This window comes from Erpetoichthys calabaricus, chromosome 1 (genome assembly GCF_900747795.2).
Source record: "Erpetoichthys calabaricus chromosome 1, fErpCal1.3, whole genome shotgun sequence".
NCBI classification, from domain to species: Eukaryota; Metazoa; Chordata; class Cladistia; order Polypteriformes; family Polypteridae; genus Erpetoichthys; species Erpetoichthys calabaricus.
Window position 1 is genome coordinate 246,472,462 of NC_041394.2, and position 22,700 is coordinate 246,495,161.

The window sequence follows — 22,700 nt, forward strand, 5'->3', positions numbered from 1 at the left end:
AAAGTAAGAGAGACATATTGAAGAAAATATGAATAATGACTTAGAGATTCTTATGTTATTATAGTAGTAAAGGAAATGACAAATTTAGGATAAGTAAGGTCAAACTAAGATATTAAGACAGTAAAAAACCAATTGCTCTAAATTTGCATTTTTCTTTGCAGATTTGTGGCAGATTAAATTTGAATGTAAGTAAAGGTTACGTATACAGAATAAGTAAAAATGCAATGTATAGATTCACAGTGGTAGGTTTGAAAACAAAGTAAAATGTAATAGTTTTAGTTTTTGGATATTCACTCTTTCAAAACAATTTGAAATGTGTTATATTATGGTTAAAAAAAGCATTTATTAGATTTATGAAATCCTGTTTTTGTGCTCCTTTATTTGAAAGGTTATCCCAGTTAATATGTGCGTAATCAATGGTCCCACATGACAGTAATATCCCCCGTAAAACTTGCTTTTTTAATATTCATAGAAAGATGCCCATTTAACCTATTGTCTGCCCCAAGGACTGTATAACACACTCCTGGCATAAGGTCTGTATCCTTCGTTTTTTCTTGTTGAATCCAAATATCCTAATTAAGATGTACTTCATTTTGCCTATCTTTCTTAAAAAAAATGTGTAACCCTCAATGTTATACTCATTCCTATGTATACACTGTAAAGGTGTGTATATTGTGATGGGCGGTCTCGGCCATTACCCAGCCGTGGTGCCAGCTGGATGGAAGGACCAGGGGAGAGAGCATCTGCAAGGCACGGACTCCTGCAGGGCACAATGGGAACTGGAGTGTGGTGCAGCCCTGTTGGGTTCCGTGGGTGCTGCCAGGGGGAGCTGCAGAGCCCTATAGTGGACTTCCACCACACCTGAGAGTGATTCCAGGTAATATTTGTGAGTCACCTGGAGCTGAATAAAAGGAGCCACCTCACTCCAGAGAACCAGAATCGGGAGGGAGTGGACAAAGTTTGCCTGGAGGAGTGCAGGGGAAGGACAAAGAGAGGAAGAGAAAGAAGAGAGCTGTGCTTTATGTACTGTGCTGCGGGCAGCAGAGAAAAGCACTCCCCAGCTGTAAATAAACGTATGTGCTGGACTGGAACTCATGTCCTGTCTGTCTGTGTCGGGATTAGGGCGGCTGTACGCGCCCTGGTGGTCCACAATATCCATACATATAAATCTGTTTTCACTAATGCTGTTTCCATCCTACAGCACTTTGACCTCCCTCTCAAACCAAATGTGCAATTATGCTCGTTTTTCATGTTAACTGAATTTTAGTTTATACAGGCCTCACAATTTATCTGCTTTTATAGTTTTAAGTCCTGTGCAAGCCTCTAAAAATCTCTCAGTTGGTGTAAATGTTACATGCAAACACCATCATACACCAGGAAAAAAATAACACATCCAAAATCAAAATTGCAAAATGCTTCTTAGTTTCATAGCTAAAATTTCACAAAAAAGTCCAAACAACACACAGTCTTTTGCAAAAATATTTCTTTAATTCTCTCCTGCTTACAAAGCTTTAATTGAGACATCCTCATATTCAGAAGTGGCTTATAATGACCATAAGGAAAACACATATCAAGTCTTCACTATATCATTCATGGAAATGTTTAATTTCAAATATGTTTAATTTCAGCATCATGCCAACTACTCCAATTCTAGTGTAAATAAAAATCCTTACTCATGGAAAACAAAAACTGGCTATTTTTTGTTAAGCATACAAAAGAGTTTAATTGCCAAGTTTAATATAAAGGTAAAACATAATAGCTTTAATATACAGTATTTAACAGAGAAAGAGATTCAAGGCATGGCATGGTGGCAACAGATTAATGTCCTGCGTTTTTAACTAAGTCACAGTTTTTATATACTGCCTAGTATATACTGTAACTCAACAAATGATATTTACTTTTGTCTTTCCTCTTAATGACTTACTAAGAAAAATAGGACACTGGTGTTGAAGCCATGACTAAGACTAACAAAAAACAATCATGACCTTAAAGCAGATTTTATTTTGGAGAAAAAAAAACTTTGATAGATAACTTCTGACAGTGACAATGAATAATTGTTGATCTCATCCACTATTATAATACATTTGATCATCTCTCTTCAAGCAAAAGTTTAGTACACGTCTATATACAATTGTATGGATTATTGAGAGTTAGTTATCTGTTCCTTCCTAATTAATGGAAAACTGCAATTTTTTTTTAATATGACAATTGCAATAAAGGTTTCTGAAAATCCACCAGCACACTGCTATTTGCCAATATTGTAATATTATTGTACTGATCAAATGAATGATATTTAAAATCAAGTCATGTCTGAACAGAATTATTTATACTGATTGACATTAGAATAATGTTACACAAAAATAGATTTTGGGTCTGTGCCTACCAACACATGAAACCATGAATAAAAGACGCATTCATAGAATATTTATCCAGTTATCCTGTGGACTGCAGAAAAACAAACATCAGGCAAATGACACAATTCTGGATCTTAGCCCCACATTTTTCCACTTAGTCATCCAAGATAAATTATCTGTCTTAACTTTCAACTTCAATATTTTGTATGGGAATCAAATACATTTTTCATCCCTCCATCCACCTTCCAAACCCAATAAACCAGAGTAGTGTCACAGGGAAGCTGGAGCTTATCCCAGGAAACATCAGGCACAAGGCAGGAACAATTCCTGGACATGTCATTGACACATCACAGGATGAACACACTCACACACAAACATATCAGGAGCCAAGTTTGCTGGACTTCTGGGAGAGAAATGTTGTCCCATTTTGTCTGATATACTGTAGGATTCTAGCAGCTCAACAGTCCTGGGTTTTCTTTGTCGTATTTTTTGTTTCATGATGCACCAAATATTTTCATTTGTCCAAAGGTCTGGACCCCAGGCAAGCCAGTTCAGCACCTGAACTCTTCTATTATAAAGCCATCGTAATACATAATTCGCCTGCCTCCTCACTCACTCACTCACGTCCATCCGAAGCCGAATGCGCAGTCGCCTTCTGCACACACCCGAAGCCGAATGTGCAGTCGCCTTCTGTGCAGCTGCCCGAAAACCTTACAAGACCAATATCCAACCCCAACATCGCAGCAGGCGGCAGATTTACGACCGCAAAAATTCAAAGAGAAAGGTGACTTCGATTAAAGCTCTAGAGGCCTGAAAGGCGATTTCGACTACAGTTCGAGGCCTAATTACGCATTCTGATTCAATTACGCATTCATTCAATACACCTATATCAGGTTTGTGGTGCTTATACTTATTACTATTCCATATTGTACTGGAACATTCATCATTCAGTATTATACTATAGGCCTGGAAAATTCATCAACTAACAGTACAAGCCTGTACAGTAATGAGTAAAGCGGACTACAATCATTACAAAACAACTTCTTCATTACTTATCATTTGTTCTTCATACACTGCTGACACAAACTCGTGCCCGTTTCATCTTACGTCGTTGAAACGGGCTCTTTGTCTAGTGCTGTTATAATAGATGCAGTATGCGGTTTAGCATAGTCTTGCTGAAATATGCAAGGCCTTCCCTGAAAAAGACGTTGTCTGGATAGGAGTATATGTTGCTCTAAAACCTGTATATCCCTTTTAGTGGTGATGGTGCCTTTCCAGATATGCAAGCTGCCCATTCCACAGGCACTTATGCACCTCCATACAATCAGAGATGCAGGCTTTTGAAATAAGTGCTGCTAACAAGCTGGATGGTCCCTCTCCTCTTTAGTCCAGAGGACACAATATCCTTGTTTTCCCATAAAGAATTTCAAATTTCGATTTGTGAATTGTGAATTCACAGACAAAGATTTCTAGAACTGTTCCTTGAAGCAGTGCTGCCCGAGGGCCCAAACATCACGGGCATCCAATATTGATTTTTGGCCTTGTCCTTTGCACACAGAGATTTCTCCAGATTCACTGAATCTTTTGATGATATTATGTATTGTAGATGATGAGATGTTCAACGTCTTCGCAATTTTACATTGAGGAACATTATTCTGAAATCGTTCCACAATTTGTATATGCAGTTTTTTGTAGAATGGTGAACCTCTGCCCCTCTTTACTTCTAAGAGACTCTGCCTCTCTAAGATGCTCTTTTTACCCACAAACATTACTGATCTGTTGCCAATTATCATAATTAGTTGTAAAATGTTTTTTTTTAGCAGCACTTACTTTTCCAGCCTTCTGTTGTCCCATCACAATTTTATTGAGACGTGTTGCAGCCATCAAATTCAAAACGAGCTAATATTTTTCATGAAATAGTAAAATATCTCACTTTCAACATCTGATATGTTTTCTTTGTTCTCTTGTGAATAAAATATGGGTTCATGAGATTTGCTAATCATTGCATTCTGTTTTTATTTACATTTTAACAGGATTCCAACTTTTTTGGAATTGGCATTGTATTTCATGATCTCACTTTACAATATATGCATGCACAATGTTTCTAAAATAAATTTCATAACTTGGTGCTGTCAGTGTAAACGTTAATACCATGAAAATATATGTCAGGTAATAAAAATAATATGCATCATAAAGTCTGAAATTGAAATCCCAGTTTAGGATGAACAGATGATCTGATATAGTTAGTAGTATAGTAACATATATTGTTAAAATTGCTGCCATTTTCTAACATTTTAACTATACATAAATTTCATTTCTTTTTGCCAGTGGCTAAAATATATTAAGTACTCTGCATGAGTTTGACAAAAAACACAAATATAATACAGAGTATACTGATGAACCATAAAAACATAAAAAAAATTGTGGTGGACAATTTAATCCATCAGGTTAATTTCAATAGCTAAGCTGTAAGAGAATTTCACCTACCCAGTTCTTCAAAGCTGCCAAGGAAACTGCATCAGCTAAATAATCCAATACTTTGTTTCATCTCTACAGAACTACAGAAAACGCTCTGTATTAACAGTAAGTGCAATTATCCATATTACTAACGGTAGACAACGGATAACTAATGGAGTCACGGTCACGGCTCCAAAACGATCCAGCTCAACTAACGGAGCTACAAAAACGAGCCCGCATAGATAAAATCATTAAACGTGGGCGCCTACAACGCGCGTCTGAAACCACGGAAGCAAAACTGTCTCGGCTCTAAAACCAAACAGCTCGACTAACGGAGCTACAAAAACGAGCCCGCATGGACAAATACAATGAACATAGACGCCTACAACGCGCATCTGAAACTGCGGAAGCAAAGCAGGCACGGGTTCAAAATGAAACACCACAACTGACGGAGATGCACAAACGAGCCCGCCTGGATAAAATCAATGAACGCAGGCGCCTACAACGCGTGTCTGAAGTGCCGCAAGCAAAGCAGGCACGGCTCCAAAAAGAAATAGCTCGACTAATGGGGCTACAAAGACGAGCCCGCCTGGATAAAAGCAATGAACGCAGGCGCCTACAACGCGCTTCTCAAATAACGCAACCAAAGGAGTCACGGCTCCAAAACGAAACATCTCAAATGACAGACATACAGAAACGAGCCCGCCTGAATACAATTAATGAACGCAGGCGCCTACAACGCGACTCTCAAACAGCAGAGGCAATACATAAACGGCAAAGAAAGGAACGACAAACAGCCGCTAAACAATTCCGCCAATTAGCTGACAATGCATTCTGTAATGAGTCCACTATTAATGAACATTCATTAGGATTAATGAATATCATTTGCTGTCATTGTCATTCACTTAACTTCCCTGAAGAAACAACTGGCACTACAACTAATGAGTTTACACGTTGTTGTCAAAAGGGTCAGGTTAGACTGCCTCCTTTAGATGACTTTCCTGAATATCTACGGAAGCTTCTAACTAATAATGTACCCGAAAGTAAAAACTTTATGGACTGCATTGGATCCTACAATAGTTCATTTGCTTTTGCATCTACCGGGGTAAATATCAGGCCACCAGCTGGCAATGGCCCATACTGCTTTCGCGCATGTGGACAAGTATTACATCGGATTGGAACAGTGCACCCTGAACCATATCACGAATGCAACTATGCACAAATCTACGTGTTAGATCCAGATGTCGCAATCTATCAACGAATGACCCTTCCTGAAAACAGGCAATACACACAGCTGATAATGAGAAACGTCGCTGAAGTCATAAACAGTCACCCATTAGCTAAGTCTATAAAAGTACTTACAGGATCACATTCTAACAATACTGTTTTGATTCCTACAGTTGACCTTACAAGTTCTGACCTGGAATTACCTTTTACACTTAAACGACGCCAATTTCCCATTAAACCTGCATTTGCCATGATAATCAACAAATCCCAAGGACAAACCATGGACAGAGTTGGCATATACCTCTCTGAGCCTGTACTTGGACATGGACAACTTTACGTAGCCTTCTCAAGAGTTTGGCGTTCATCTGACATTAAAGTTAAAGTTGTAGATACTCCATACCAAGGAAAAATCATTCAAGAACAACACACCATCTTTACTACAAATGTTGTGTATAAAGAAATATTCCAATAGATCTTTCTATTGTGCCATGCTATGGGTTCTTTACTTCCTTTGTTCGTCATCTACACCTTTACACTCCAATATATCTCATACATACATCAATGTATTTCGGGTTACCCAACACCAGGGGTTGGCGAGCGAAGCGAGCAGGGGGCGAAGCCCCCTAGTTTAGATATAATTACCTGCATTAAGACTTCATATAGCCTTTTTGTTCAGTCCATGAATACACTTCTTATAAAGTTTTTTTTTCTTTTGTTCATCAGTCTCACTTCCACACTTGAAAATCCTGAATGCCCTAATATTTCTACATGCAATTGTCTCACTACTCATATTACTGCTTTTCTCTACAGTCTTATGAGGTCAATGGTTGCTGGTTTCCTGTCATACTTAAAACATACTAATCATGCTCCCCATTTATTTTGAGATCTTTAGATTAGAAGGTTCTGACTGCTTTATCTTTACCATGGACATTACCTCTCTCTACAAAGTCATTGCTCACCATGAAGGTCTCACTGCCCCTCAGAAAGCCATTTAACAGGCGTCCAGTTCAGGATCCTCCCCTCAAACACACTCAGACTGGCAGAACTAGTTCTTATGCTCAATGCATTCTTGTTTGATAACAACTTTTTTAACCACCTCAGTGGAATGTAAATGGTTACAATCCATATTACTAACCGGGAATGGTAAACCGGAAGGCACGGACCCAGGTACACGGCGATGGACGCAGGAGACATAGTGCGCAGGTGCCTACAGCGCACGTCTCATAAACCGCAAGAGAAGTCTGATCCACCGCGAACGAAGGAGTCATGGCTCAAAAACGAAATAGCTCAACTAACGCCACACAGAAAAGAGGATTCTGCACTACACCCCAGAGTCAAATGGAAGACACTACTGGGTACTAGAATGAGACCTAGCTATCCTAACATCTTGGATGGAAGAGCACTTCTTTTCTTCCTACACAGGCATACAGCTACAGGGGGATAACACTGCTCTTGGTGCCAGGTAAGGTCTTTGCCAGGGTCATCCTCAATAGGATCCGTGATCACTTGCTCACCTATCAGTGACCAGAACAGTCTGGTTTTATACCTAAGAAGTCTACAATTGACCGAATCCTGGCACTGAGAGTTCTCATGGAGCACAAACGCGAATAATCGGCAGAGTTTCTTTGTAGCCTTCTTCATTTTTCGGTGAGTGACTGATTCAGTTGATTGGGTTTCCCTGCAGGACATCCTGAGACTTTGTTCTATGTTCTGTGCAAAGTGAAGGCAGAACCTCTGTGTTTTTCCCAGTTGATTCTGGGATTCATCATGGGTGAGTTATTGTTCCTATTCTGTTCAATGCTTGCATGGACTGGGTGTTGGGCAAGGTCATGGGGTTGAGCGGCTGTGAGTCATCTTTTGGTAAAGAAAGATTCACTGATCTTGACTTTGCTGATGATGTTGTAATCTTCGCGGAGTCAATGGAGGCTCTCGAGAAACCGAGCGAGGAGTTCGAGTGTCTGGGTTTGTGAGTGTCCTGGATAAAAACCAAGATCCAGGCCTTTAATGAACTCTTAGGCACAGCCATCAGCAGTGTGTCTGTCTGCGGAGAGAGTGTCGACTTTCGAGATATTTACGTACCTCTGCAGTGACATTCATGTCTCTGGTGACTTTTCCTATGAAGTCAGTAGACAGATTGGAGGAGGGTGGGGGGGGTTAGGGGCGGGTCAAGAGATCGCAGGAAAGGGATGTATGGCATTCTCGATATCTATGCAAAAGGACAAAGATCCAAGTCTTTAGAGTCCTGGTGCTTCCTTGTCTTGCCATATAGATGCAAGACATGGACACTATCCAGTGACCTGAGACAAAGACTGGACTCCTTCAGTACAGTGTCTCTTCGGAGCTTTAGTTCTACCACTTTGTGTAAAACAAGTATAGCATAACAAACACCCTGGGTTTTCACTGGTAACTTGACTCTTTAAGTCTGATAAAATCATACTCGTAGATATCCCAATTTTAACTGTGAAGCTTTGGGATTGTATCTTTAGTTGTCTCATACTAATCTATATATATAATTCACTAAGCCGCCGCCAGAGCAAGCAAGACACCCATGAAAGCACGCAGAGCAAGCAAGACACCCATGAAAGCACGCAGGAAGGAGCCACGCCCACCAACTCTAAGACCATTGGATACAACGAAAACTTGCAGAGCCACGCCCACCACCTCGGACGCAGCAACTCACAAAACACGACGTCACTGGATACGACGACAACTCGTCGAGCCACGCCCACCAACTCGGACGCAGCAACTCACAACACAGGGCGTCATTCATGTTCGTCTCTGCTAGACTCCACATGCACCTCTGAGCCACGTTGACTTTTCACTGTTCTTTTCGGTTATGACGCACGCACCACCATCTCAAACTGTTTTACACGCCATGGTCTTAGAGTTGGTGGGCGGGTCTCCGTGAGTTGCTCTTGTGAGTGGGCACATGACCAGGTGGTGTGTATGCTTTGAGAACGAGGGTGGACGTGGCAGGACCATGTAAGAAGAGGCATGTTTGTCGCGGATGTGAATTGCTGAATGCCCGCCCCAACTCCTCACCTGAGTTGGTTTCGTCTGTGTTCAGCAGTGTTTCCCAAACTCGGTCCTGGTGAACCCCTGTGGCTGCAGGGTTTTGTTCCAACCGGATTCCTAATCATTAATGCCGGTGAAACTCATCCGGGATAAGTCGGTTTTTCAAACGCAGCCGTGTAGCAGATGTAATAATCCGAGATGAATGCGCGCCCCCGCGCTGAGTGAAAAGCCAATGTATATTGAGTCTAGAAAACATGATCAGCAAGTCTTTGATAGGCTGCAACAAAATGATGAAAGAACGGGCGCATTGTCTTCACACAAGCTATGTGTGTGGGTGGGTGGGTGTTAGTTAGTTAATTAGTTACTCGAAGGATTTCAAGATTTAATATGCACAAGCGGTAACACTGCAAAAGCAGCCCAAAAAAGACGGCTGGCAAAAAGTGGCCGACAAATTAAACGCGTGTGCATTGTACTTACTGAAAACAGCGTTACGGATTTTGCAAATGTTCATTTTTTTCCCTCTGCTTAAAAAACATTTAAAAAGTGGTGTGATTATGCGGCGTATACTACGCCGCGGGTTGGTATGCAGCGTGTAAAACAGTTTGTTTGTCGCGGATAATTTGCCTTTTACTATTACATGAAGACAATTTCCTGTTAGATTGGCCTTTGCGATTACAATTAACAAGGCACAGGGCCAAACTTTCAAAAAGATATGCATGTATCTGCCAAAACCAGTTTTCAGTCACAGACAGTTGTATGTGGCTCTCTCCAGAGTTCGATCTTTTCATTCACTTACTGGTATGTCTGCAGGAACACGTGCAGCGAGCGACACACACACGCATACAGGCGCGTGCAAGAGGGAGAGCGCTGGACGCATAAGAATAATAATACTTCGTTACATTGATATAGCAGTGTTCTCAGTATTCAAAGCGCTATCCACACAGGGAGGAACCGGGAAGCGAGCCCACAATCTTCCACAGTCTCCTTACTGCAAAGCAGCAGCACTACTACAGCGCCACAAGGCAGTTAAAGAATGCATCGGGCTCAATTTTGTTTTCACTTCTGTTTACAGCGATCGGGTCGTAGATAGCATTGTTGCAATGTTACTTTTCTTGGTGGCTTATTACATTACGGATGTTTCATATGTTCATTTTTTTCCCCTGTGCTTAAAAGACATTAAAAAAGTGTTTCTCAACTGTGACTCCAGAACAACTCAGTAAGCAAGCTATATTAAGCGTCAACAATGAAGACTCGCTACACCTTAATCTACAAGTACTGACACTTATCCCTACCGACGAAGTAACTTTCACCAGCGTGGCCTTCTTCATCACAGATGATCACGCTTTCAGTCATGGACAATTATATGTTGCTCTCTCCAGAGGTCTATCTTTTCATTCACTCACAGTCGTATCCTCAAACCCACGCCATTTGGACAACTGTGTCGTTCAGGAAGTGTTCACCCATCAATACATAATTATATGGCGTATGCTACGCTGCGGGTTGGCTAGTATTATAATATATTCTTCTGGCAATATTGATCCCATTCAAGTAAAAATCTATTGTCAAAGCTTATTAGTATCATAATACCATTTCCAAATTATTAAGTCCTGAATGTTTCTTTAAGTAGTGTTCCTGTTAAACTTGTTGTGTTGTTTTATGCATCCCCTAAATTGGTTGGAATTACTGGGTAACACTTTAGTTCGGGCACTGTAAAAATGTATCTATTATTCATTTATTTTTATGTAACAAGACCATAACAATGACTCCTTTTGGTCTTCATTAACAGGTATAAAACATCAGTAGTTGGGTTATTCATCTCTGTGTAGTGTGGCATATTGACATTATGGTAGAATTACTTGTAAATGAGAAGGATCCACACGTCTTATACTAAACACCCTAGTACTACTATAAACAGAAATGTGTTTCAGTTAAGCCATCTCCGACAACTCCAATATGAAGTTTTGTTGGTAGGTCACATTGCCGAGATGAATAAACACTTTAATGATGAAGTGTTACAAAGACCAAAAGAAGTATTTGTTAAGTTCTTGTTACATAACAGTAAATGAGTAATATGCATTTGTTCAGTAACTAAAGAGTTACCTATTACTGCAGTGTTAATTTATTTGTAAATATGTTGCTCATTGTGTATGTTTTGTTTTCCTTTCATAAAATTCCTCTAGGCCTCAGTGTACAATAATCATTGTATTTGAACCCTATGTAGGTAACACTGTTACATTATAGCAAAGCCATTTCTATATACGTTCTATGTAGGTGCATAGGACCCCCGAAGCCACTATTCGGCCTGAATATATTTGGGGAGTATTAACATTACCCGTCTGTTTGTACCCAGCTAAGCCCCATCATGTATTTAAAGAAGCACTTGTATGTTTAAAAATTAAATTTAGGATATAAACAAAACTAAATTGCAATGATAGGGAAGCTTTAGCTTGTGTTTGTGGGGTAATCAATTCAAAATCTATGATAATCACTAGGTTGTCGTGTCACACAGTTTAATAATTTTATTAAATTATTTGCATAAAGATATGAAATTGAGGGACTATTCCATCATATATTCATTTGCGCAATTTATGTCTTTGATTTCTTCGTATACAAAACATTAAATTTGTGGGAGAGAAGCAAAAGGAACAGCACATGCAGCAACTGTGGTGATTTAAACAATGAAGATATGGTCAAACAAATGTGAAGCAACATTGAACTTATTAATGAGATCGAAGATACAAGTGAGTCAGAAAATATACCCCATACAACAGGTTGGCACAACAATGATCCTTGATGAATGCAATGCCCTTTGTGCCAGCCATAAAAACTTGAAGTGATAGTGGTCAAAATTCATACTCCAATCTTAAAAAACACACAAGAGGTAAGCGTGCTCTCATGAACATTTGTTTGACTTGCTGTTTGGACATATTGATTATTAAAACGATAACTAAAAGTCAATTAAAAATAACTGAATATAAGAGAAATATGATTTTTCAACAACATTATTGGGATAGGCTACTAAGTCAATCTAAATATGGTGAGTGGGTGAGTATGCAAAATAGATTTTTATTTACATTGAGATATATCAAAATATATAAAATACACACACACACAGAGGCTAATGTTGATAATGATATCAGATGGAAGAGATATGGGGAGATAATTAACTGGAATGGAAGCAAAAGAAATTCAAGTCCAATTAATTTTACTATTAAAATGCAGTTTAATAATAATTAATTAAAGATTAGCTATAAGATTTATAAGCAATGTATAAGACTTCTTGACAAATATTTGTAATTGAAACACTTAATGCATGTTTGTTTTCATTGTATTTCTCTTTTCAATTTTACCACTTGAAATAAATAATTGTATATTAAACATCTTTCTTATACCTGATTCTTAATCAAAGGAATTTTCAACTAAAGGAAATTTTTACTTTTATACTCAAATGCAAATTTAAGAACATGTACTTTTATACTTTTACTTGAGTAAATATGATTAACACATACTTTGACTTTTGAGGAAAATGCTGCATCTGCTGAATTTATGTATATAGGGAGCCTCTTTATTTACCTTTTATTGTCATTTTCTGTAAGTTTTAATTGTTTGGGCCAACTTGAGACCATTAATTTGAATTTTAGATTTATAAATATAGACTGTTTTCTTCTTAACGTGTAACAGATTAATGTATTGGATCATCTGAAAGGCTTTGAACTCCTCCCTACGTTGTTTTACAAAATGGGGCCCCCAAACAGAATCTTGCATATGACCCCTAGAAACACCCCTGGATAATAGACCATTCTGATTTCCAGCTAGGGCGACTGCTATGCAAGCTCTGCATGTTTTCACTAGTGTTTCCACCGTCAGTGTGCTTCCACCATCAGCATAAGCACAAGCTGTTAGGAGATTTATCAATGTTAAATTGGCCAGATTTAGATGTGAAAGTGTACCTGCCAATCTGGTGCAATCTGTTGTTGTTGTCTCAAGAGAAGCCATTTCAAGTGAAAACCATTTGGGGAAAACAGGCATTTCCACCAAGTCCAGAATGAGAGTTCAGGCACTGAAGAGAGAAAGCATTAAAATCTGTGTCCCTATACTGTTTATTTATTGATTTTTGAATTCCACATTTATAAGTGTTGTACTTAATCTGAAATATAATAAATAATGCATTGTATTGCTTACATAATGCATGGTATGACTTATATAATACCTACAACATAATACTACATACAGTAATACTATATAATACCTTCAACACCATCCAGCCTCTGCTCCTTAGGGACAAGCTGACAGAGATGGGAGTAGATTCATACCTGGTGGCATGGATCGTGGACAATCTTACAAACAGACCTCAGTATGTGCGTCTCGGGAACTGCAGGTCTGACATTGTGGTCAGCAACACAGGAGCGCCGCAGGGGACTGTACTTTCTCCGGTCCTGTTCAGCCTATATACATCGGACTTCCAATACAACTCGAGAGTCCTGCCACGTGCAAAAGTTCGCTGACGACACTGCAATCGTGGGCTGCATCAGGAGTGGGCAGGAGGAGGAGTATAGGAACCTCATCAAGGACTTTGTTAAATGGTGCGACTCAAACCACCTACACCTGAACACCAGCAAAACCAAGGAGCTGGTGGTGGATTTTAGGAGGCCCAGGCCCCTCATGGACCCCGTGATCATCAGAGGTGACTGTGTGCAGAGGGTGCAGACCTATAAATACCTGGGAGTGCAGCTGGATGATAAATTGGACTGGACTGCCAATACTGATTCTCTGTGCAAGAGAGGACAGAGCCGGCTGTACTTCCTTAGAAGACTGGCGTCCTTCAACATCTGCAATAAGATGCTGCAGATGTTCTATCAGACGGTTGTGGCGAGTGCCCTCTTCTACGCAGTGGTGTGCTGGGGAGGCAGCATAAAGAAGAAGGACACCTCACGCCTGGACAAACTGGTGTGGAAGGCAGGCTCTATTGTAGGCATGGAGCTGGACAGTTTGACATCCGTGGCAGATTGACGGGCGCTCAGCAGGCTCCTATCAATTATGGAGAATCCACTGCATCCACTAAACAGTGTCATCTCCAGACAGAGGAGCAGCTTCAGCGACAGACTGTTGTCACTGTCCTGCTCCACTGACAGACTGAGGAGATCGTTCCTCCCCCAAACTATGCGACTCTTCAATTCCACCTGGGGGGGGTAAACGTTAACATTATTCAAAGTTATTGTCTGTTTTTACCTACATTTTTATTACTCTTTAATTTAATATTGTTTTTTTTTGTATCAGTGTGCTGCTGCTGGAGTATGTGAATTTCCCCTTGGGATTAATAAAGTATCTATCTATCTATCTATCTATCTATCTATCTATCTATCTATCTATCTATCTATCTATCTATCTATCTATCTATCTATCTATCTATCTATCTATCTATCTATCTATCTACTATGGTTTTTTTTTTTTAAGACAAATTGACATGATATATCAATAAACAGACTTGGCATACAAAGTAAATGCTCTCTCACCTAGTCTGAGCCAAAGGACAGAAAAAAAAATCAAGTAATTACAACCTGAGATTTACACAATTGAGCTGTAGCACACCAGGATTCAACTACATTACTGGTAGCAGCATTAATCCGTGCCACCAACATCTCCAAATGTTTTAAGTTGTAGAAAGAGAACTGACAGTTGTCGACAGTGACGCATTCAGGTGTCTTCCAGTGGGAGGCAATAATTAGTTTGGATGCCAGAGTACCCAGACAGAATAAATTGCATTCAGAGGGTTTGAGTGGAAGCGTAGAAAGGTCTAAAAGAGGCAACATTTGAGGTAACAGAGGAATACTACAGGAAAGAAAGGAAAACAGTAGATGACATACGTGTGTCCAGAAGGAAAAGGGGGTCAGTGCCAGAACATGTGGAGAAAAGTGCCAGGTAAACTAAGGGAACATAATTGACAGAGAGGATCAGCAGTGAGGCCCATTAGAAACCATTTGCAGGGAGTAGGATAGCGTCTCTATAGAAGTTAGAACAGGGTGTGCTGGTAGTTCGGGTTTCTAGAACAAAACCTTACATTGGGGAAAATGGTGTAACATGAAACGGGTGAAGGGGGAGGAGAAAGGTCTCTGGACAAAAGAATATTTAATGGCAAAGTTTTATAGGATGCTTTGCAAAGTAAAGAGTAGAGGGTAGAAGCAGGGTTTTCCTTGGGAGATAAAGAACAAAACAGGGAGTACAATGAGTGATTTGGTTGTAGGGGTAGTTAGGGAAATCCCACATGTTCTGAGTACTGATCAGAGTTGAAGGTAGAAAAAGGAATTTGAACCAGGGAGACTGAAATGTACTTGTAAAGACTAGAATGTCATAAGCCCCAAACTATTAAATATATTCCCCAGCATAATAATTCCAGCATGCTGCCAGGGAGCAAATACACGGGGCTGGCCACCTATTGAGACGGGGTGCAAGTAACTTTTCCACACAATGCCAGATGTGGATGGCATATGGTAAAATAGGTCCCAAGGAAAGTTTGGTGGCTTTAGACTTCAAGGAGGTAAACAACACACTCTGAAGAGAAAGTGGGAAAGTAAGGGAGGATTCTACAGGGAGCTACAGATGGGGAGGGCACAGCCAGGACAAATAGTGCTACACATGCACTCTATCTATCTCACTCCAGGGTTGAATATTAAAGGTCTGGTATCTTGCCATTCCAGAGGAGCCTTGAGATCAGTGACCTAACTTCAGGCCAATATTTAGTAGGAGGTGGAAGTGGCAACATAGAGTTAATGATGTTGAAGCAGGGTACAATATTCATTTTGATAATGACCAAATGAGATTGAAAAGCGAGGGTGAGATTGAACCAGGTGTTTATGGAGGCTTTGTATCAGTGAAGTAATAGTTATTAGCAGATATGTCTGAGATTGAGGCAGCAACATCAACTCCCAAATCCACTAGATACCACTAGATACAGGGATGACAGATGGTAGGGAGAATTGACAGCACATACCATTATGGGGCAAGAGAGACGTCTAGACCAATCAATTCTGCAACCAGACAGGGCTTTCAAACACCTGAACAGTTCAAGCATGCAAGTGATGTCATTCAGGACATTAGATACTGTCAGTAGAGGAGGATGTAGTCAGCATATAAGGATTATATATGACTGAAATTTGAAATTGTAATAGGAGTTAGAAGCAGGGAATTACGGATGGTTATTCCAAGTGGTTTGAGAGATAAGTTGAAGAGTAAAAGAGACAAACCTACTACTATTGTTATGTTCCCCATTTTTGGCATTCCTAATCATTCATCTTTTCATACTAGAAATCAAGTGAAGATCACACAATGAAGTAAATTAATATTTTTGACAAATATTTTTTCCTATATTATTTAATTACATTGTCAAATGTACCGTTTAATTTCACCAAAGAAATCATAAAAAGTGACTCTACCAATGTAAATCACTGCACTGGCTTTGTCAAAAAGAGAAATTACAAAACCGCATGTGTAAAATGTACCATATAGCATAGATGATCAGCAATCATTTGATTCTTATACAGTTACCAGTAGTATTCAACATAATGACGTATGTGTCTCTCCTGCAGCACTATTCAACTTATTCCTGTGCAGAGTGAAATGAATTTTAAGAAATGACTGAAAGATATTTTGTATTTTGTAAGGTAAATACACTGCTTAAGAAGGAACATCATTTTATTGATTTCCTGAAGATGACATAGTCATTTAGACCTAAAAATGAAGATCAATTACAAAATTTGTTTCAGACCTAAAAAAAATTACAATGGGGGATGCCAGCAATTACTTAATAATAAGATGGAAGCTGACCTTATGGTAAGTGGTCCTTGTCACATGTGGAACATGAGAAACTTCAGGAATTTGCTCATTCACACATGTTAGGATGACTTGTATAACTCCATATGTAGAATTCACTCTATAACACGCCGTACAGACAAAAACAGAAATACACAAAAAAAATTCAGATGCATAAAACTGTCGTAAGTGAAGTTCCACGCATGTCTTTATAAATACCAATCAGTGTGAATTTTAATGCACTTGCATGCGCCTACAGCCCACTTTAACTCCTCCCAGAATTTTGCATATATGAATATGCAAACCAATATAAGTTGCCCCTTCCATTCAGTGTTTTGCTAAAAGACAATGGTAAAAGCATATATAAAAAAAGAAGAATTTCCAAAAAGAAGTGGTCAGATGCCAAAGTCGACGCGAAAAGACAAGTGTCTTGAGTGTCATACGGAAGTGTATTAGGGCCACAGAGAAGACAAAAAAAAGGGACACAGTGAAGAAAAAAAGTCAATGTCGATATTAAAGTTGAATATCCACTTTAATCTCGTACTTTATTTTGTCATTAAATTAGAACATTGTAAACTTCACCTTAAATCGGTGTTTAATTTACTAGAGTTTCTCAAATCCCATCGTAACTGAAGAAACACGTTAAATGCTTTGTTTTCTCTGTTTCCTCAACCCAGTTGTTAATCGCTACGTGCTTCTTAAACGTGCTTTCTCTTATGCTGACATGAGCGTGCAGGCAGTGATGACCACACAGGATATATTACATTCATGATATTATAGCTCTCTGAACATTTTAGAATACTAAGATGTATACCTGATATCATTTTAATGAAGAAATGCATTACAGTATAGCATGAATTAAACGTGGGGGCAAAAATCTTTGTCATCCATTCAACCACCCATCCAGGGTTACGCCAGTCCCAGCAAGCATAGATTGCAAGGCAGGACTAATCCCTGGATAGGGTGCAAGCTCATTACTACTGTTGCGCCACCATGCCCCCACATTATTAACAGTAAACACTATTTAAATGAAGTTAACAATTTCTCTGTAAAATGTAATATATATACTTTAATGCATTTCATCATAAAAATGGTATCAAGTATACATCCTAATCTTCTAACAGCACACAGATCCAAGAGGATAGCTCTTAGAAATCTAAATCGACTTAGAAGACAGTCATACTCATCTGTAAACACATATTCTGTTGAATTGAATTCCTTTATTGTCATTGTATGGTACAGCTCCTCCATAAACTTATTTTCCTTTAAAATGATAAAAAAAATAAATAATAATATGATAAAAAAAACTGATATGCAATTAATTTCAGAGTATTTGATAATGCCCATGTCATGGATGTGAATCTAAAGAAGAATGGGAAACCACATACTGTAGAAACAGTAGCACTACTTTGATGCTTGGTGCCACCCATTTGCAATACCGTGCATAAAAATGCATATGCAAGGCATGATGCTGCCATGAAAATATGCGTAACTTTAGGGCAAGTTTACCTTTTATACATATCAGGCATATTTTTTTGCGTATGTACCATTTACACACAAGGCCCCTGGTGATTAATTGGGTTAGTAGACAAGTGGATGGGAGCCCTGAAAAATGAAAAAGTTTTAATACAACAATTTTTTTATGTCTGAAAATAAGTATTTTGGTGAGCACCAATGGTTGAGTGCTACAAGTATGTTGAAATCACCCTTTCAGTCATTTTATACATTTCTTCTTGAACTACAAAGACACATTCAACACTAAAATTGACCAGCAACTACAGTTATTTGGATCTATCGCATATCCCAAAACTTATGCAGCAGCAATTTTCCTCTTCTGTGCTGCACCAATACTTCACTGCTTTATGAATATATTGGACGGTAACATTTTGATAAGCTATGCTGGGTGATCTGTCATAATCAAAACACTTTTTAATGCTTTAACACATAATAATACAATTTGTGTGTACTTACTATGACAAGCTATTTTTTTTATAATTCAACATAGAATTCTCCTTTTGGCCCTACACTATATAATAAGGCCACTGTTTCAATTCTGTTACAAATACCAGGAGCAAATGTTGAATTTCCATCAGTTACTACTCAAGCAACCACTTTCAGACAAAGCAGTCTAATGATGAATCACTTAATATTTTATAATGAATCATGAATTAAAGATGAATGCTAAGATGAGGGCTGAACCACGGCTTTTATCTCATACTTTGTTGACTCTGCACCTAATTTCTTACCTGAGTTATTAACAGTAGGAGAAAGATAAATACATGTATACACCAACATCACCTTGTAATAGTCTATATTCTCTTGAATGTTTTTTTGCCTAAAAACGTGAATCACAATGCAGTGAAGCAGGAATTTATTCCACCAATTTACACAGCATGCTCTGCACTTTGAAACTCAAAGAACAATTAAATAGCATTTCAGATAATGAGGAAGAAAAGGGCCTTGATTGCATAAACGTTCTCATCCTTTGTCGAAGCAAATACAAATTAGCACAGGTGCCACAAGTTGTCTTAACAAGGCACCTAATTAGTTAAATACAGCCCACCTGTGTGCAATCACTGCACTTCTATTAATTTAAATATGCCTTAAAAAAGAATCGAGCTGTTTTGCTCATAACAAGCGAAACTGAAGGTTTAAGCTTTCACATGTATCTGTGAGTCTGCCTCAGATCTACATTCTCAGCCGCTATAGTTTACTTAGTTTGACTCCTCCACCCAACTCTCTTACCATTTAGAAGTGTGCTTCCATTTCACAAATACAGCCAATCAACACAGCTCTGGAAATTCATAAACTACTTACGGTAACTCTTGATCCTCTTCTTTATGGGTAAAAATTCTAATGTCCCACATGGTGCAAATACCAAAGTACATGGTAACATGGAAACAGATGTTTGCTCAAACCTAGAAGTTTCAGTGTATAGTTGAAAATTATGTTCATACACAAATCTTAATGAATGGGAAACATACTGTAGACCTAAGGAGCAAAATTAATGTTCTTTGCCAAAGAAGTAGTGGTAAATTTGTTCTGTGACACAGATGTTATCTCAATATTTAAAATAATTTGTATATGCTATTTTCATTTTTGACACAAGGAGCAATATTCCCTAGTGCCCCCTACAGGCAAGCTGCCACTGTCCATTATATCTATAAAAAAACTTGTTTGTGTGCTTGCAACATTTCCCTCTACTGGTTTATATGTATTTAAATATAACATCAGTATATGACCAAGTGGTTTGAAAGCATGTGCAAAAACTCAAAATTACTGTTTCCTCAAATTCTTTTGTCCCCTGAATTAGATTAAATGTACAGATTAAGTACAGTACTCTACAGAATTATTGGCATACTTGGTAAATATGAGGAAAAAGGTTATGAAAAAATGTCTATTATTTCTTAGGTTGATCTCACACTAAAATTATAAAGGAAATCTAAACTGTCACTGAGGTAAAATAATTTAAAGAAGAAAAAAAAATCCTCAGTAAAAAATTAGAGGCACTGTGTGTCTTTAAACAACTTCCGGGAATTCTCATTTGATGGTGACAACCATAGAATGGGAAATAAATGAAATACAAGGTCTTGACTCTTTCCTTATTTAATTTTCCCGAATAGATTCTGCAGTTTCATTGTAGACCTTGATCAGGTTTTATACATAATTTGCAAGAGTGAGAAGATATTCATGAATGAATTATACAAAGTGTTATTATCCTACTATTCTCCTACAGAAGAATCAATGTACAACAGAACTTCCACAGTAATCGCCTCTGGGCCTCTAAATAAAAGGGGTGATTCTCATAACAACTAAACAACCAGAGTGGTGGTAGTGAGCTACAGTACTATTCCTTTTGTGAGCATTTTTTGTGAGCATCTAGGTATAATGAAGTACAATATTATCAAAATACATTAAATTAGTGTTATAATACAACCAACGTTATTTTGTTTATTTATTAATAGATATTCTTAAAGAAAGTTGTACCAGAATTTAAATAACAAAAGTACTATTTCACAATCCACCAAAGAAAAAAAAGCAAAATCTAAATACATCCTTAAACCTGGTTCAGATATTTTACTACTAAATTATACAAAAAACATTTATTCCACCCTGTAAACCATTTGTGCTTTCTAAATATCAGACTATTAAGTTTACTTTTTAATTGTTAGGTACAGTGGTCAGATATGCTCAAAAATGCATGACTTTATCAATTATTTTCTAAGCTGTAAAAATAATCCTGTAAAAGAGTTTTTCATGCAGTTAGTTTGTGGTTGTAGATTTCAACACTTACTCTCGCCAATGCAACAATTAATATTCATTCCTTTCTCCATCAAGAGACTGTAAGAACTCAATCACTCACCTACATATCCAGGAGTACCGCAAGCTGTTGACATAACGTCTCCAGTTCCCTCCATTTTGGACAGCCCAAAGTCGCTAATCATAATCTTAGACTCATCATCGGGGTTAAAGTATAGTAGATTTTCTGGCTGAGAACAAATAGTAAAATATAAGATGGGTTACAAACTGGTCTAACAAATGTAAACAAGCAGCTAAATGAAAATTATCAAGAAAAGATTATTAATTAATGTTGTACCATAAACAATATTTAACCATATAAGGCAGGGGTTCTCAAACTTGGTCCTGGAGACCCACTGTGGCTGCAGGTTTTTGTTCCAACCAACTTCTGTTTTTAATTGGACTCGTGGGCTAATTAAGTGATGTGTTATTTCGCATGATTGTGTTTTCGGAACAATACAGAAATTAGAAAACTAAGTTTGGTAAAAAAAAAAAAAAGCATTAAAATGTACTAAGCAGTTATATAGTGTGGAAGCCAGCCCGGACACAGACAGGCGGACACAGATGGTTCACCCACAACACGTTTATTATACATATTATTTACAAAAGTGCACCTCAAAAACCCCCAAACATCCCCAAAGTCCAGGCCAACTCTAATGCCTTTCTCTCCATCAGGCCACCTCCTTGCCTCTCCTCCCAAGCTCCGTCCTTCTCCACTCCCGACTCAAGCCAACGAATGAAGATGTGCTCCAGGTGCTTCCTAGCAATCTTCCACCGGCACTACCCAGTGTGGCGGAAGTGCTGGCTGCGCACCCAGAAGCACTCCGGGTGTCCCTGCTTCTCTTCCCCCCAGCACTTCCAGGTATGGCGGAAGTGCTGAGGTCCAGGGCTCCAAAGGCATTGGGGTGCCCCCTGGTGGTGACCACGGGCCCCTCCAGGGTTGAGCTTCAAAGCTCTGTACCCGTGGTTCCCATAGGTACCAGGGTGGTCGCCCTCATGTGGTCTGGGGAAGGTGTAAGCCCTCTTCTGGTCCTCCGGGGCGTCCTGGCCGGGTCGACCCCCAGCCACCTGCGACAATAGGAATAATGTATTTTTTCATTTTTAACAATATCTTCATCTTAATTTTCTTTCGACCTCTCACACTGTTCCACTTCGTCTGAACTAGTGTGGTGCTGAGGTGTCACCCGTTGAATGGCTGCACTCGGGTCCTAATCTGGATCCTGAGTTCGTTTGTCGTGTGGTGGGAGCAGCAATGCGCTGTATCAGCGCATGCTCTTCACCTCTCTCTCTTTCTCTCTTAATTGTTTAATTAATCCATTATTTACTAATTAGTGAGTCTGATGCTAAAGTAGTTGCAGCCTTCACAGTTCAGTGCTGTTTGCATGGGTGTCTGCTCTGCTAGTTGTTAATTGTAATTATTAAGATACAATGAAGGGGGCAAACTACACAGATAAAGGGCAAAATATATTGAAATCAACAAAAAAGAGTTAAGCATTTAAATCTATAGCAAAAGCAGAAATATTTCTAAATGTCTTATAAATG

The 22,700-nt window shown here is 38.8% G+C and overlaps 1 protein-coding gene across 1 annotated transcript in view; it reads right to left on the reverse strand.

The window, feature by feature from the left end:
- Window positions 1–22,700, reverse strand: part of camk1da (calcium/calmodulin-dependent protein kinase 1Da) — a 407,111-nt gene that overhangs the window by 85,115 nt on the left and 299,296 nt on the right. The window contains exon 5 of the mRNA XM_028813685.2: window positions 21,223–21,349. Coding sequence (XP_028669518.1) covers window positions 21,223–21,349 — 127 coding nt within the window. The remainder of the gene's footprint in view (window positions 1–21,222; window positions 21,350–22,700) is intronic.